At 40.3% G+C, this 17,250-nt stretch overlaps 1 protein-coding gene across 1 annotated transcript in view; it reads left to right on the top strand.

Annotated features, from left to right (window-relative positions):
* CFAP221 (cilia and flagella associated protein 221) overlaps positions 1–7,690 on the top strand; it is a 99,177-nt gene extending 91,487 nt beyond the window's left edge. The window contains 2 exon segments of the mRNA XM_020963130.2: positions 4,393–4,485; positions 7,581–7,690. Coding sequence (XP_020818789.1) covers positions 4,393–4,485; positions 7,581–7,677 — 190 coding nt within the window. The 3' untranslated portion in view covers positions 7,678–7,690.
* The last annotated feature ends 9,560 nt before the right edge of the window (positions 7,691–17,250 follow it).

Raw genomic sequence — 17,250 nt, 5'->3', positions numbered from 1 at the left:
CTAGCTGTGTCACCCTGGGCAATCACTTAACCTTATTTGCCTCAATTTCCTCATCCGTAAGATGAGCTGGAGAAGGAATTGGTAAAGCAGTCTAAATCTCTGCCAAGAAAACCCCAAATGAGGAAGAATCTGCCAGGACTCAACAACAACAAATCTACATGGCAGTCATTTACACCTCAATGTGAATAAGTTTATTAAATAAGGGAGTTAGATTATCCCACTAACACTTTTCTGTTTCTAAAACTGTGACTGATTAGAAGGGGTGAGTGAGAAGCAAGTTGGCCTAGTGACTAGAAAGCTGGCCTTGGAATCAGGAGGTCCTGGGTTCTTGGCCTGTTGTTGACTTGCTGGCTGGTTAACCCCAGTGAAGTCACTTAAATTTCTCACTAATCCAGGCAATCCTCTTGAGACTGCTCTGCAGGCCAATCCAAAAAACATCGGATCCTTTAAGTTTTGATAGGAACACGGTAGAGACCAGGAAATCTTTGGGCACTTGAGAAAGGGTAGGAGAAGAAAAAGGGAAGGCTGGGATGCTAGAAACAAGCAACCTATTTCCTAATTTTGTTGAGTCCTGATTAGCAAAAGAAGTTCTTTATTATTCCTGTCCATTTCTATTTAATTTGAGTAAATTGCATATGTGAAGAATTGGGCCCCCCATCACTATTTAGGAAACATGCTTAGTCCCACACCTGTCTCTTATCTTATATTTACTTCTGGCACGAAACACAGATTGGCCTTACAAGTCATTGCATTACCTAGAAATTATTAACTGAAAATGTTCTGTACTATAACTATCTTTCAACTGAAGGCCAACTCTATATTCATTTGAAAAATGATTCCAACATGGGTCACTTCAGGATATGGTCTCTTTGTTGACAATATTCACATCACAAATAGGCTCCATATTGCAGCTGAACTGTGTCGCTTTTGAAAAATGTTAGATCCCAAGTATATCAAGGTGCACTCTGCCGCTGCTTGTCTCTTGGGGATCCTGGCTATTTAACCAGCCACCTTTTCCTAGGTAACATGCTTTCACAACACTATACTACACACTCAAAATCAATCATAACAGGAAAGAAATTCTGGTTTGTGGTCTCCCTGGCAAAAAAAAAAAGGGGGAGAGAGAGAGACAGGAGAATGAAGCTATGCTTAAAAAGATAGTTTCAAATTGTACCTATTGTGTACCCAGTAACAATAGTCCAGTAAAATATTACTCAGAGTAGTACTTTCTGAGTATTCAAAAAGTACTCAAAAATATTTCTGGATTTTCTTTTCTTCCATAGTCCTGCATTTTCTTCTCTAGACATCTTATCTTGCCAGGTACAAAGAATCTTTAAATACAAATTCGATACTGATATAATCAACAGTAAAATGCTAAGTATCCTTTAGGTTTAGATCACTCTGAATCCTTACCAGCAGAAGAAAGATGAAGAGCTAGAGAAGAAAAAGAAAATCAATAAATATTTTTTGAGTATTTACTGTGTTCAGGTAATATTCTAGGTATTGTAGCACCTAGCACTATTTGGTTCCAGCTACTGCTGACAGAGGCAGTGTGGTACAATGGAAAGAGCCCTGACTCTATAGTCAGTGAACCTGGCTTCAAATGCCACCTATGATGCTTCCTACCTGTGTGGCTCTGGACAAGCCACTTGAGCTCTGTCGATTTTTTAATCTATAGAATTAGAGGATTGGACCCTGGCTCTCCAAAGTCCCTTTCCATTTTATGATGTGAGTACCCGGGATGGTATATGGAGCCTCTGCCTCTTCAGCAGCCAAAGGGTACAGATTTGAGCCCCCTACTTCTGTAGGAGTTAGTATTGAGATAGTCCACCTTCAGTTGGCTGTCTGGCAGGGAAAGCTCATGAGCAAGTTCAGACGCAGGTGGTGTTGACCAGATTTCTACACTTCAATCACTGTGATAACTGTGCAATGATAGTGCACTCCAGCCTGACTAGTGGCCTCTTTGTAAAAGTCCTCATTTCCCATCCTTCTCTCCAGAGGCCTGCCACCCAGAGCCTCTCTGGCTGAACCAGGAGGGATTTTTTTCTTACAGCACACTGCTTTCCGGTTTGGTTTGGGATTTGGTGGTGGAGACGTTTTGTTCACATGTTTATTTTTTTAAAGGAAAAGAAAATAGATCTATGATTTGAGCTGGGACTTCGGCACTCTTCCGAGCTTATGGGGATGCTAACACCAGTGGCTTTCTCCCTTCTGTGGCTAAGCCCCCAGCTTACTGCTTCTGAGTAAAAAAAAAAGGCATCTTGTCTTTGGAAGGATAAATTCATCTTCTTTCTTCATCTTCATCTGTGTATTAAATAAGGGGAAAAACATCCTGGGTTTTGTTGGTCCACAAGTTTTATCATAGGTTAATAGCTTAAGAATTAAAATTAGGAAAAGAACAGAGTTGCCCCAGATGCCACCCAGCCGGCCTAAAAAGAGGAACAATGGGAACAGAAACTATTCTTTAGATAGTAAAAGGCAACAGCTCTCTGGATGGGGATGGGAAGGAAGCTATAGGGGCCTGGCCTGAAAGTGATTTGGGGTTTTGGTTTTTTTTAATGCCTGGCCCTGTGGTCTGTCACTTCTGCCTGCTTGCATTCACTTCACTCTTGGTTCATAGTGATTTCCTTAGGCCCTGACCCTCAGCAAACAGTCCTGTAGAGTTATCTGCCTTGATCCCCCTTCCGGTCCAGCATTCCCCTCCTCTCCAATAACCTATTCTTTTCAAGGTCAAGGGCCCATCCCTTAGAACTTGAGAAATGCTGGGTAAACCCTTTCTCTGCCAGGGAGGCAGGTCTCTTCCCCCAAGTTACATGCGCCTAGGATTGTCTGTTGTTTTAGGGGTGGTGTTTGCGTGTGTTTGTGTCTTCTGGAATTGTTACAGATTGTGCTGTATCATCGGTGGCTACTCAGGGGAGGGTTCCACGGAACAATAGAAATGGCTTGTGAAACGACTCCCTCAGCTTACATTTACCTTGTATAACAGTTTAGTGAGATGCTACTGGTTGCAGCACCAAATCTTGGGATGTTGACTGCCAGTGACATTTTGTGGTTATCACAGGAGGCTTAGAAAAACCTGGGCCCACACACTACACAACAAACCCTTCCAGCTATCTCGGCTTACAGACCCCTGTGCAGGGATCCAATACATATAGCTCACAGGGTTATGGGTCAGAAATTTTGGAGGCCCTCATGTGCACCACCATCAACACCCAATGCAAATACATTTTTTGATAGCACAGAAAATTATACTAATGGGGATATGCAGCTGTTGCTAACCATGAGAGCAGCATTTCCAGATGTTTAATGTTGCATCCCTCACAAATAGTACGTTCACTTAAAAAACTAAATTACATTATTTGTAGTTTTGTGATATTCCCAAGGCTCACATAAATTAAATTATAAAAAAAAAAAGGTAAGGGAAGAAACATATGTATATAACATCTACTGTGCTAAGCACTTCACAAATATCTCATATGAATAAATAATATCATATTAGAATAAATCATGTCCTTGATTCTGGGATGCTTCTTTGCACCAAGACCTGTTCCTAGAGAAAAGCTTTTAAAACTGCACATTTAACAGCATAGCAGACAACAGATGTAGAATATATCTCACTGTATCATTCAGTTATGATATTATTCTATTAGCATTCTAACCCCAGGACTAAGGCAGTGAGATACTATAAACGAGCTGCTGTAGTCATTTTATAGCTGACTTATTAAAAACCTAAACCTTATAGTTACCTGCGACTTTAAGTTCCATAGACAAAAATTAGTTCTGTCTCCCATTAAAATGTTGCTGTCCTTCAGAGGCCCAGCTCAAATCCCGTTTCCTCTATTAAACCTTTTACTGATCAGGATGTTCCTTGTACCCTCTCCTCTACGTACACTTAATGCTTAGAACCTATAATAGTCATTGAGGACCTGTCAATTACTGCCTTATATTGTGAGTTTGATTTTCATGTCCATACTTCATCTTCCCCAGCTCTATCTAGAACTGCCTGACAGCAGGAGCTGTGTTTTGTCATACTGGCTTGTAGGAGACATTCAGTAAATACTTGCTGATGGATTTTGTTAATTAGGCATCAGAAATGGGAAACTTGTTTAAAGTTGGAATAAATGCTGGAAATATCTCTGGGCATAACGCCGTTTCACTTGACAGCTTCTTTAAAATGTCACTCATTCTTTGGTTGTAATTAGCTACTTCTGCAATGAATTTCTTGGTGGATATGGTGATACATTAATTAGGTCCCCATTACAGGCCTAAAACCTTCTCTGTTGTCTCACAGAATAACTACACAGTGCCTGCATGACCAAATCTATCCATTTTATTTTCTTTTAGATGGAAGGAAAAAAACAAGGTACAAGTTAAATGTTATTTTTTTTTTAGGGAGCCTGGTGATCAGCCCGCCAATATATTGACCCCAGAAATGCTCAGAGCCGAATTTATGATGTTGGAAAGTAAAGACAAAAAAGATGATAAGTAAGTGTGTGTGTGTGTGTGTGTGTGTGTGTGTGTGTGTGTGCGCGCGCGCGCGCGTGCTTATAGAGTGTTAAGGAATCAGTAATCAACAAACATACATGGTAAGACAGTTCAGAACTATTAGGTATGATTTAGATACAGCATGAGATGGGCCCAGAATTGAATAGGATAAAAAGGTCAAGTTGACTGCATTTGGCAAATTGTAGAGTGCTTTCAGCACTGCACCTTGACACACAGGGAAAACCACCTTTTTTTTTTTTTAAACATGGATATCGTCCCAGTGACAATGCATTACTCCCAGTAGTGCCGAGGCCTAAGCTAGTAGTTATCTGGACCAGAAGTATCAAACGTGTGGCTAGCGTACAGCTGAATCTGACTAAAATGTAATTGGGAAATGTTTGACAAATAAAAATACAATAAAACATAGGTAATGTTAACAGTGGTTTTCTAAGCCAATCTGTGGCCTATAGAAATCCTTATGTGCTATATCCCATATGTAATAGCCCCTGTTTCTAGTTGAGTTTGACACCACTGAGCTGGATCAATGGAGGGAATGCCCCTATCAATAGCATCACCAGTCCATTAAGTATCTATACCAAGTTATACTCTCCAAAGTTAAGATATAGCCATGTCTCATTCTTCAAAACGTATGTGTGCCTAGAAATGGTGTGGGGAAACCAGGTGTTATTTACAGAATGAATCATGCTGCTCCATTTTCTTTTCATTTTGAAGATACTTCATTATTTGAAAATACTTTGATCATTATTATCATCAAGATAAGCTTTTATAAATTGAAGAATTCTTTTATAATCCAAAGAGTCACTCATAGTATATCTAGCTTATAGGTCTGGATTTTTATTTATTCTGTTTTCTCTTAAGGAAGCACTCAACTATAAAACCAGATAAAGATTCTTGCTAAGGGTTTTTAAGCCCACTAGTCCCACAGCAATTACAAACTCTTCACCTCAAATAGATGCTTATACATCTCATATTATCTTCCAACTTTAAACAGCAAGAAAAGGGAGCCTTAGATTTATGGACTTCTTCTGTGTCCCATATCTGCTAAAGTGCATATGTCCATGTATACAAAACATGTTACTGTAGCATTTAAAGATTTACAAATCACTTTCCTCACAAAAATCCTGTGACTTGGGTAGTGTGAGTATTATTATCTCCATTTTACAAATGAGGAAACTGAGGCCTAGAGACCTAAATGATTTGCTCAAGTTCATAGTAAGTGTTAGAGTCAGGATTCTTAGACCCAGGTTTCTTCTAAGCCCAGCATTCTTATCAGGACGCTATGCTATCTCACACAGCAAGTAATAAGACTTTATGTCATTTAGAGCTTGTAGAAGTCAGCTTTATTCCTTTTAGTAGCAAGAAGAATTTCTTAAGGACAAGAGAATGAAAAATAGTTACTTCCCTACTTATACTCTTATTTATATTTTAGTACTACACCATGTAACTCTTGACTATAGTTTTCAAACCTCATTGGACCTATTAGGAAAATAAATTATTTTATCCTTGTCACTTCCAAAAGCCCCAAAACAAATTCTTCCAGAGTAAACCAAGTTTGGCCTAAAAGAGACAGAGCTTCAGAGGCCTGTTCTACCCCATACAATCTGGAGTCTCTTCAGCAGTTACCCCTCTCCCTAGTAGTCCTTCTTGTTTCACGTCTATAAACCTGTTTTTACAACAGTTGTCTATTTATCTTGCTTGTCTATACCAACTGTGTAAAGAGCGTCACCTGTTAAAATGAAGACCATAAGGTCCCATCCAGCTTTAAATCTTGCTCCTGTGACTCAGACCTCTACTTTAGGCATGAAGGTTCCACATGCTAGCCTAGAACCAGGGCTAGAGCCATCTTGGCCTCAATGTACCCATTGTTAGTGTCTAAGAATGTGTTTTAACTCTTAGCTTCTTGCTTAATTACACCCAAGTCAATAATGAGTAACCAGGTACAGTATAGATTATAACTAGTCTGTCACTATCCAAACACCCATGGCTTTTCTGTAGGCATGTGGCAGTAGATTTCATATACACTTAGAATATGAAGATTTTGCATATCATTTGTTTCCTAAACATTATCCTTCATGTAACCTCAAGGCCATCTAGGCACATATCTCCTCCAAAAGACTGGACAGCTGGATAAATAATGCAGTTGTGTTCTAGGTTTTAGCAGAAGTTCAGAATACTCAGACAAGACCAACATTTTACTTTTTTTCAGATTTTTTTCCTTAACAATATAAAATTTTGTTCCTGAAACTGTTTACCTCAAGAACAGGGATGAGTCAGTTCTGGACCAATATGCATGTAGTTTTCGATCCCGTGCTGTTTGGATTACTTGAACTGGATCCAATCCCAGTGATCTGAGGCTGTCGCATGACCGTGCATGAGTCATTCATTCTCTCTAAGCCCCAGTTTATCCATCTATGAAATGGGAATAATATTTTTGCTGCCTGCCTCACAGGGAGGTCGGAGGAAAGCCCTTTGTAAATTCTGCCATAGAAGCACAAGCTGTCCATCATTATTATTATCTGCTGATTTGCACTGCCAGGGTCACCTTCTCCACTGACAGTTCCCTTATTCCAATGAAATCGTAGGTGTCGCTGCTGCAAAATAGATAAGAAGTAGGACTGAAATTGCATGGATGATGAAATCAACAGCACTGTTAGTCTTCTTTTCATGATGGGAGTAGGAGGTGGGGAAGATTGAGGGCAGGACATATGTCAATGGATCTGTGATCTCAGCCATGTAGACACCCAGCCATGCATTCTCCTCTTAGATGACTCTTGTTCATGACCTCCCATTAATCCTCCCTTGAGGATCTGCCCAATACCTAGAGGTCTTCCTTTAGGTCTTGTGATATAGCATGGTTAGCAGCACAACCCTCAGGCTGTCTACCTCTTATCCCTGAATCTCATCACACGATTGACATATCTCCTCTTCTCATCAGATATATCCTTCATAACAATGTCTTTAGCGTCATTTCTCCACGCCAAGTAATTATTTGATATATTTTACATAACAGCTTATTTATTGTCTCTCTCTGTGTGTATGTGCTTTTTTTGTTCGTTTGTTTTTTGCACGTGAAGAGACCATCCATCTCCTGAAAAGCTTGGAATAAAGGTATCTCAGAATGTCCAAAATATGCAGTCAAAATCAAACAATAGAAACTTACTTCTGGAATAAAAGTTTCCAATAGGTCAGTTGCTATCCTTCATTTTCGGTGATACAAATTAGCTTTTTGTGACAATTCACTTTGGGGTCTTTTTGCCAAGCAGAACAAGTTATGATTTTGATAATCTGGTAGCATAACACATTATTTTTAATTGATAGTATAATACATTATTGAATATACTTGTCTGTACAGAGTATGGTTCTTGGGTAGTGTGTCTTCTTTAAAATAAAATAAAAGAATGATATTAAGTTTTGAGATATCTTATCTAGAACAGCCAAAAAGACTATTTTTGAATTCATCTGATTTAGAAAATTTTCTGGTATGTATTTTCTTCTGTTTGCCCATCCTGAAAGCTATTCTCCTAGAATAGTTAGGCCCCAGGGCCTCCAATGTGGATATGTTGGGCAGTCCCTTTCATCTTTCAAATGACCAAATATCTTTAAATAGTGATTTTATTTACTATCACTGTACATAATTACTTTCTTTCCTCTTCAGAGGGACTTAGGTCTCCAAATAAACTCATTTTTGGGCTTGACTCAAGGACCAAAGATATTTAAAAGGTAAAAGCTTCCTCCAATCAACAAACTGATAAATATGTATTGATCACCTACTGTATGCAAGGCACTATTTTCGGTGCTTCAGGGGGATTCATAGATGCATATACACAGCTCATGCTTCCAAGAATCTCAAAGTCTACTAGGGAAGAGAACCCATTTTCAGGTGGAAAAAGAACACAAAGCATTATGTGATAACGTGATAAAAGATATGGTAAAGCCAATACATAATAGTGTTCTGAAAAATGAAAAGGCTTGTCTCTTGGCCTTGGGCCAAGTTGGGAGTATGGTGGTAGTAGGTCTTTAGCCTTAACCATAAAAGAGGGGTGGCACTGTATTTGTGAACTATAGGGAAAAGGGTATATGTACAGTTCCCAGAGCCTCCTAAGAGATAGACATATCCCACTTGCCTCTCCCTGAGGAGGAGGAGAAGAGGGAAAAAGTGATGAGATCAAAGAGGAGGGCAGCCAACAGGCACACAACTGGTTGGTTGTGTTGGAGGATACTTTGAGAAATAAAGGAAATTCCCATCAATAAAGGAAATCCCAGCACACTCTACTTATCGGAAAGGCTAATGGGAATCCTCAGGGACCCAGGCTTAGACAAGCCAAATATTTATCTGGACTGGAGGTGTTAGGGAGTCATGGGCCTGGGGAAGAGGAACAAGGAGAGGTCCAAGCATATATCACCATCATCTAAGTACTTGCTGCTTGGGTTGGCTCTTTATGGGGGAGGAGGTTCAGAGACCCATTCCCAACCTCTGACCTGTTATTATACATCTTTATGTTTTTTGAATTTGCTTCAAAGATGTGTGATTTCATGGAATGGGCTTTCTTCCATTAATGCAGAAAGAAAGTTCTTTGCAACATAGATGGTCTTCCAGAGCTGTTGTAACTGAAAGTTCATTATTCTGTGACTGAGCTGGTGATGAGTCTCACCAGACTTGGCCAGGCTTGTCTTTGGACAATAGACATGTTATACCCCATGCTCATAAGCTGTATTACCCTCTAAGATCCATACACAAAGCCTGTCCACCTTGGTTATATCTGCCAGCACTTTCACCTCTTTGACATACCATTAGAGAACCTATAGTCATTGCACCATGCCACAGTGAAACATCAGAATAGGATTTTTTAAAAAGGAAAGCGGGACTTTGGTGGATATATGTTCACATATATAATTTAAGTAAACTAGGGTATATAGTTTTCAGTGGCAGTGCCAGATCCTGGAAATGAATTCCATTTTTATCCAGCCAGATTTTCACCAGCAGTTCAAAATACTTCTTTGTGCTGTACTGAGGAAAAAGTTTCCCTAGGGATTGTTTCCACAGTGGCATGACTTCTTAAAAGCCAGTCTCTGCTCTCCCTGCCCTCCTTGCTCCTTAGCTCTGTGTGGCCTGATGGGCAAAAGATATCTACTAAACTACAGAATCTGGTTTTGAAATATGTTTCAGTAGGCCTCCTCAAGGGCTGACCAAGGATGAAAGATATCCCAGGTTGGGCATGGGTGTCTAAGTCCCCATCTCACTTTAGAGTTGTTGTCTATTGACTTTGCATGTATTTATCCCTACAAACACTTAGCTTTTTAATTTGAAACAAAAGCCATCATCTTCCACACAAAGAGTCAGTATCACAAAGAACAGGTCACAATAGCTATCATATAACTCCAAAGCCATGGGCCAGGTGGGGAATATGGTGATAGTAAGTCTTTAGCCTTACCCATAAAAGAGGAGCTGCCCTGTTATTTGTGAATTATAGGAAAAAGAGTATATGGACAGTTCTCAGAGCCTCCTAAGAGATGGACATACCCCTTTTGCCTCTCAAGCTAATCCATGTTTGAGATACTTTGCAATTCAGCATACGCTCAAAAGTACAGCTCACAGGTCACCACCAATATCTTTTCTTAGATCCACCAGAACGCAAATGAAAGCAAAAGACAAGTTAATCAAACAGCACTGAAATACAAGCAACAAGAATGATTCCCCCAAACAAACAAACCTACCATCACTGAGGACAAGAGGCACAGTCAAGGAACGTATGAGACCCAGCAACCTGAATGATGGGGACATCTTAAACCCAAGACACTGGAGAGCCACCGAGGTACTCTGGTGATATCATGCCAAGTGTCATTGTCGGACATCTCCACTGAGCTGCCGCCTTCGGCCACGTGATCCTTTTAATTTGTAATGTGGTTTCATCTCTCAGCAGAAGCTGTGGTTTTTGGATTATCTACTCTGAAAAACCCATAGCCTCAGAACTACTTCAGCCCTTTTGAAATTCAGACTCCAGACTGGTAGCTAGAAAAACTTTTTTGGCATTTAAGTCTTGTATTTTCAACTCCACTCTGTCTAAATCCTTGTTTGACTACAGAGTTGGGAAATCCAGGATGAGGAAACTCCTGGCACCTTCTATTAGACTCAGAGTGAAAAAATTCCTCTCAACTTCTGTCCTGCCAATCAAGACCTAGGTTAAAACAGGGCTGGTGGCCTTTGTCTCTCTTTTCCCCAGCAACCAAATTTTTGTTATCTCCATGCTCATAAGCTTCGTCTGAGACACGATTCAGTTTTTACACAAAAGGGGTAATTTATCCCTTTCATGGTACAGATTAGGACCTAGCTACTTTCTCATTGGGGCAGCTAGGTGGCACCGTGCATAGAGCACTGGGCCTAGCGTCAGGAAGTCCTGAGTTCAATTTCAGCCTCAAATAGTTACTAGCTGTGTAACAATGGGTAAGTCAGTTCACTCTGTTTGTCTCAGTTTTGTATCTGTAAAAAAAGCTGGAGAAGGAAGTGGCAAACTGCTCTCGTATCTGTGCCAAGACAATCTCAAATAAGGTCACAAAGAGTCAGATACAACTGAACAACAACAATTTTCTCATTAGTTTTAATATTGAATTTAAGTCAGACTAAGGGACATCTTTTTATTGTTATGCTGTTTTTTATTGTTGTTATGCTTGATTAGGATTAAAAGGGAACATTTTTAAATGGTCCCATCCAAGACTCTTCTGACTTAAGAACAAAGTCATTAGACCTTGACATCCTTTTCTTCCAGAAACACATACCATTTCCTATTGAAAGAAATTTTCTTTGTCTGAAGATACCAACAATCGAAGTCTTGAATGTAAATGTTTTTGAAACCACATTTTAGTAGCCATCATATAGCAATTTTGGCAGTTATTTTTCTTGGGGTGAGGGGAAAGAAAGATTAATCATTGTATATCTCTTTCGGGTATTTCTAAAACTTCAAGGGGAATCTGATGCACCCTCAAAAGTTCTCTGGCTCCCTAAAACTTGTGCCCTACATATGAGAAAGAAATAGTAATATCCACATTTCATTTGTGCAGGAAGTGTAGCAATTTGGTTTCTGGGGGAAAACAGAGCCCTCTAAGTAGTTTATTTGAAGAGACTTGTATGCATGCACAGGAAACTCACAAACCAACCAAGATTTTAAAAAGAAATATGTCAAGGATGGTAGCAAAGTCAAGTAACAGGTTAAATGTAAGAGCAGAGCACAGTCCTATAAAAATAGTTTAAAGAATGATAAAACTCAGAATAACTTGAAGCTGGTAAAAGGACCTCACAATTAACAAAAAGCATTTTTTAAAAGCAGTATTGGGAGAAAAAGGATCAAAGAAGGGACAGCATTTTTGCTTGGGGTGGATCAGACAACTATAGCCAACAACAGAGAGAAGAAAGAGTTATTTGATTCTTAGTGATGCTTTTATTTTCTCTGCCAACAATAATTACCTTTGCACAGGAAGCGATATAACAGGAATGACTAATGGCAACTGATCTCCAAGATAAGGAAAGAGTAAGAGAGGACCAAGTTGACCTTGATGAATTCAAGTCACCCCACCCAAATGAACCACATCCTCAGCTATCGGAATGTTAGTGATATTTGAAAGATGGGAAACAAGAGAGGTGCTACAAGATTGGAGAAAGGAAAATTTTGTTCTGATCATTAAAAAATGGAAGAGAAAATCTGTAAACTATTTGACTTCAATTCCTGGGGAAATTTGCAAATGGATCATTTAAGATAAGAGAGGGTTAGCAAACATCTAGAAAGGGAAGCAGGGATTACAAAGAACGGATATGGCTTCAAGAAGAGGTCAAGGTCATGCCAGACTAACCTCATTTCCCTTTTTTTTTTTATAAGATTACTAAACTAGTAAAAAGAAGGAATGATGTGGATATAGTTTACCTAGATATTAGTAAAGCTTTTGATAAAACTATCTCGTACTAGTCTTATGGAGAAGACGGAAAGATATGGATTAGACAATAATACAATCGAATGGATTCAGAAGTGGTTGGATGACTGGACTCAAAGAGCTTTTGTTAATGGTTCATTGTCACTGTGGAAGGAAGTCTTTAGTCGAGTGCCCCCCCCCAAATCTGTGCTTGGCCCTGAGTTCCTTACCGTTTGTATCAACGACTTAGATAAAGCTATAGATGGTGACCCAAGGCTGGGGCGACGGCTAACACATTGGGGTGACAGTCAGGATCCGAAAAGAGCTTGATAGTTTGGAGCATCAGGCTGTATCCGACATGAGGCAACCCAAATGAGACGAATGTAAATTACTGAGCACGAAAAAAAATCAGCTTACCTAGTACAAGAAGGGAGGGGGATGGTAAAATAGCAGTTCTGGGAGGGGGGGATTGTTGAGGTTTTAAAAGGATTCTCAGTGTGATTCGAGTCAAGAGTGTGACGTGACAGCCAAAACTGTGGGGGCCATCTTGGGCTGCATTGAGAGCAGAGCTTCCAGGAATAAGGAAGAGATAGCCCTACTGTGGAATGGTGTGTTCAGCTCTGGGTCCTATAGTTAAAGAGGTGGATGGGACAACAATGGCCAATCACAGAGAGAAGACAGAGCCACTTAATTCTCAGTGATGCTTCTATTTTGTCTGCCAAGCAGAACTACCTTTGCACTGGAGATGACATAACAGAAAGGACATGGATAAGCTAGACAAGAGGAGGGCAATTAAAGTGGCAAAGGGACTTCAGTCTTAAGCTCATCAAGCGGAGAACCGATGGCCATTTGTGGGGTTTGTCTTAGTGAGGGCCCCTTTGTGTATGGGTCAGACTAGATGGCGCCTGAGTCCCTTCCAACTTTTAAATTCTGTGTTCACCTCTCTAGGTACTATTGAATATTTAATAAACTTTGACTAGATGCTGTATTCAAAAATGGAAGGATGGTAAATTCACCTGAAAACACACAGATAATTGCCAAGTTGAGAAAGATCACTTTGGATCTATCCAAAAGCTGTTATTTCCTCCTTCCTATCTTCCCACAAAAAAAAAATGCTCTAAATTAGGGGTCTTTAAAGTGGCCATGGGGCCAATGGACTAACCACAAGGGGTTGTGTGATCAACCATTTGGAGGGCGGGAAGATGGATCACATCTTCCATTCAGTAGCCAGTCATTGAGCTTGTCTTCATCAGAACCTCACTTTACCCTTGACCTTCAAAACTGCTCTTTCCCATACTGTGCAAGCTTCCAACCTTCCACCTTCTGACCTGAGCTGAGAGCTCCCAGGAACCCACAGCAGCAGCTCTGCTGGTGACATTGGGAAAGTTGTGCCACCATGCCCTGTCACAGAGGTCACCTTGAGTCTGTGTCAGTTGCCTCTCAAAGTCAGTGACTGGTGAGTAAAGCATAGCACCTGCCCCACTTTTCATTTTGGATGGGACCGAGTAAGATACAGGATGAACAGGTGTGGACAGATTGTGAACTGCACCACAGATAGCATTCCTCTTTCCTTTAAACCCACCCTTCTTCAGACTTCCCTATTACATCCTTCCAGTCAGCCTATTCTCACGCCTTCCTCAACCTCTGCAATGCCCCCACCACCACCACTACCACATCAAACCAGCTGCCAAATTTTGTTGAGTACTGGATTGTTTAAAATATATTTTATTTTTTCCCAAACTGCACGTTAAAATGATTTTTAACTTTTTTTTTAAACTTTTGAGTTCCAAACTCTATCCCTCCCTCCCCTCTGTCCTTCCTGAGATGGAAAGTAATTTTGTTGTGTTTTTTTTTTGAGCCCTGGTGTTCTTGATTTTCTAAGACCGACTTTCCACCCACCACACCATGCTCTTTTTCTATGACATTACATGGCACTCTCTTAAATTATGATATGATATCTTACCTTGTTACATTTCTTTCTTGTTACCTTTACCTTGCAATGATATGATTATATTACAGAAAGTAATTTCCCTGAAGCAAAGTCTGACTATTACTCAAACTCCAATGACTCCCCATTGATTCTAGGTTCAAATATCTTTTTAAATGTCTAAGTTTTAAAGTTTACATAATTAACACAGTCACACATGTATATAATTTATAAGCATATACACACTGATGATATACTTCAAATTTTTTTTACTGATAAGGATATGAAATCAAAAAAGTTTAGAAACCACTGATCTAACTGATAATAGGACCCTGAAAAACCCACAAAGTGAGTGAATTTTTCTCTTCTCAGCCAATCCAATGCTCTCTAATGCTTACCACCACTACTAATCTGTACTCCTTTGCTGCCCTTTCTCCTAGGCCAGACCCATGTATGGAGGTACATCAATGAGAATGAAAAGCCAAATGGACTCCACTGTAACTGTTGCCTTTTTTTCTGAGCTCCAAACTAGCACAGTGAGCCTCTCCCAGAATGCTCTTAAATGAGTGGCTGCTTGTCTCAAGCAAAATTGAGACATGAACATATGAGCTTATACACAGTTATTCAAATGACTTAATGACTCAGATGTTACCCAGTGACACTTCACTCCATGTTCCTAATATTTCTGGGTTTATTCACCTAAATCCGATCATCTCTGATGATGACCCCTAGCCAAATGAGTAGATGTGACATCAATAGTTCTCTCCATCACAAAGGTATGCAGTGTATTATTACAGTTACTGGCCATTTGGAAGTACACATCAGTCTCATAATAATCTTGAAGGCTTTATTTCAGGTGGTCCTAACATTCTCAACTCTGGCAGTCTAGACTGTTAGGTCTGCCCCTGGCTTTCTCCAGCTTTTCCTCAGCTGGGCCACAGTTTCTGAAGTTGGATTACAGGGCAAAGTGTTCCTTCTCCTCTCTCATTTTGGATCTGCCTTCCCCACCTCCCATCCCTTCAGAATGACAAGGATTCTGTATTCCTAGATGAAGTGTAGGAAGACAGATGAAGTGTGTGTGTCTCTCTTTGGTGACTGGTTTTCCTCCTAGAAACCTTCTTCTGGCTTAGGCTGGGCTTTTGAAGAGCCCCTGAGGCAGAGCAGGGCTTGTTAAATTTTTTTTTGTGCCATGGACCACTTTGGCAGACTGGAGAAAGCCAATGGACTTGTTCTCAGAATAACTGCATAATTTAAATGTATAAGATAAAATACATAGTATTACAAAGGAGATCAATTATGTTGAAACACAGTGATCAAAATATATATTTTTAAAAACTAAATTCACAGACCCTAGGTTAAGGAGCTCTGGGCTAAGGGATGGTTCATAGTTTGACTTTCTTCCTGAACGCCTTTCTTCAGTTGTATCATCCTCTGTCATCCGCCACACTTCACCTGCATTCTGTGTCTGGTCATTCTCTTCACTGTGCCTTCCTCTCTACTGGTGGCATCCCATTCAGGGAGCATATAACCACCTCCACTGAACCTTCTCGAGCTGCAATCCAGCTCATACCGAGCCCTTCCTTTGCTGCCAGCAGGCAGATGTTAGAAGTTCCTTCTGTTGAAACGAGAACTGAAGGAAGGTGGAGATGGAGGAAGAGGGATGCACCTTCAGTAGGACAGATAAAATTTGGAGAGTCACAGCTTCTCCAAAAGCATCAAACCTGAGTCCTAGGAATACTGGCGCCATCACCAAGCCCTCTTCCTCCTTTTCCCCTGTACCCACCAACTGTATCCATTGCCTAAATTTCCAGAGAAAAACAAGGGCTTGGGGAAACTAAGAGCAAACTCAGAAATACCTAAGTGTCTTCTCTGTGACTTTGATGTGGTGCTTCCCAGAGAGAGAGAACCTTAAGTGAAATAAAGTGAGTTGGTCTTTTCCAGATGCCAAAGATGCTCACTGGGTTATTCTTGTCTGGGAAATCTATTTAGTGCTTTAGAATTTTCAAAGTGTTTTCACAGGCTTCCTACCCCTGTTTCATTCTCACTTGTAGTGAAGGCAAATTAAAATAATGCTGTACATTTGTATCCCACTCTTCAGTTCATAAATGCTTCACAGCATCATTCAATCCTCACAACACCTCTGTGACCCAGGCAATAGCGCTATTGTCCCCAGCATTCAGAAGAGGAAACAACAGCTCTGAAAGGAACTTGCTCGAGGTCACACAATTAGTCAATGGTAAGGCCAGAACTCAAACACAGGCTTTCATGACTCTTAAGTCTTTCATTTTTGCCCTCACCACATCACCTCTTTCTGACCCAAGACATCATCTAACCCAGGGCAAAAGCCCAGGATTCCCTAGAGACCTGGACATTCTTAGAACAGTAGCCTGAAAAAGGATATTCACTGCTTGGCCCCTTCCCCAGCAAGTTACTCCTCAGTGAATCCAGCGATGACCAGACAGTTATCGGGATGTGGTCCTGACTGATCCCATTGAATTTACCTTTTCCTTTCAGCCTCCTTGATGCAGATCATAAATTCCAGAAAGGCAAGAACCCTCTTATTCACCTATATGTATTCCTTTTTGACTTCCATAGGAGATCTTTGCTTAATGGATATTTGTTGACTGAATGAATAAACCTCCAGTCCATTTGTCCTTGTCATATTGTTCTGTAAAAGCAGCATTTGATTCGTTCAACAATTATCGATAGGCCTTCAATCACCCCTTGACAAGGTCCTTTGGGGAAGACAGTGAAATAAAGGGCCCAGTCTCCACCTCAGTGAAGTTACACTCTTCTGTCATGTTTGTCTGTGTCTTGTTTGCCCAACTAGATCATAAGCAAAGGTTATGTGTCTCTTTCTTTTTTGCCTCTCTGTAGCTCCAACTACGGATTTATACACAACAGAAACTCTATTATGG

The sequence above is a fragment of the Phascolarctos cinereus genome, unplaced genomic scaffold (genome assembly GCF_003287225.1).
Source record: "Phascolarctos cinereus isolate Bilbo 61053 unplaced genomic scaffold, phaCin_HiC Scaffold_726;HRSCAF=1367, whole genome shotgun sequence".
Taxonomy (NCBI): Eukaryota; Metazoa; Chordata; class Mammalia; order Diprotodontia; family Phascolarctidae; genus Phascolarctos; species Phascolarctos cinereus.
The sequence above is the reverse complement of the archived record's forward strand: the minus strand, read 5'-3'. Positions and strand labels throughout refer to the sequence as shown.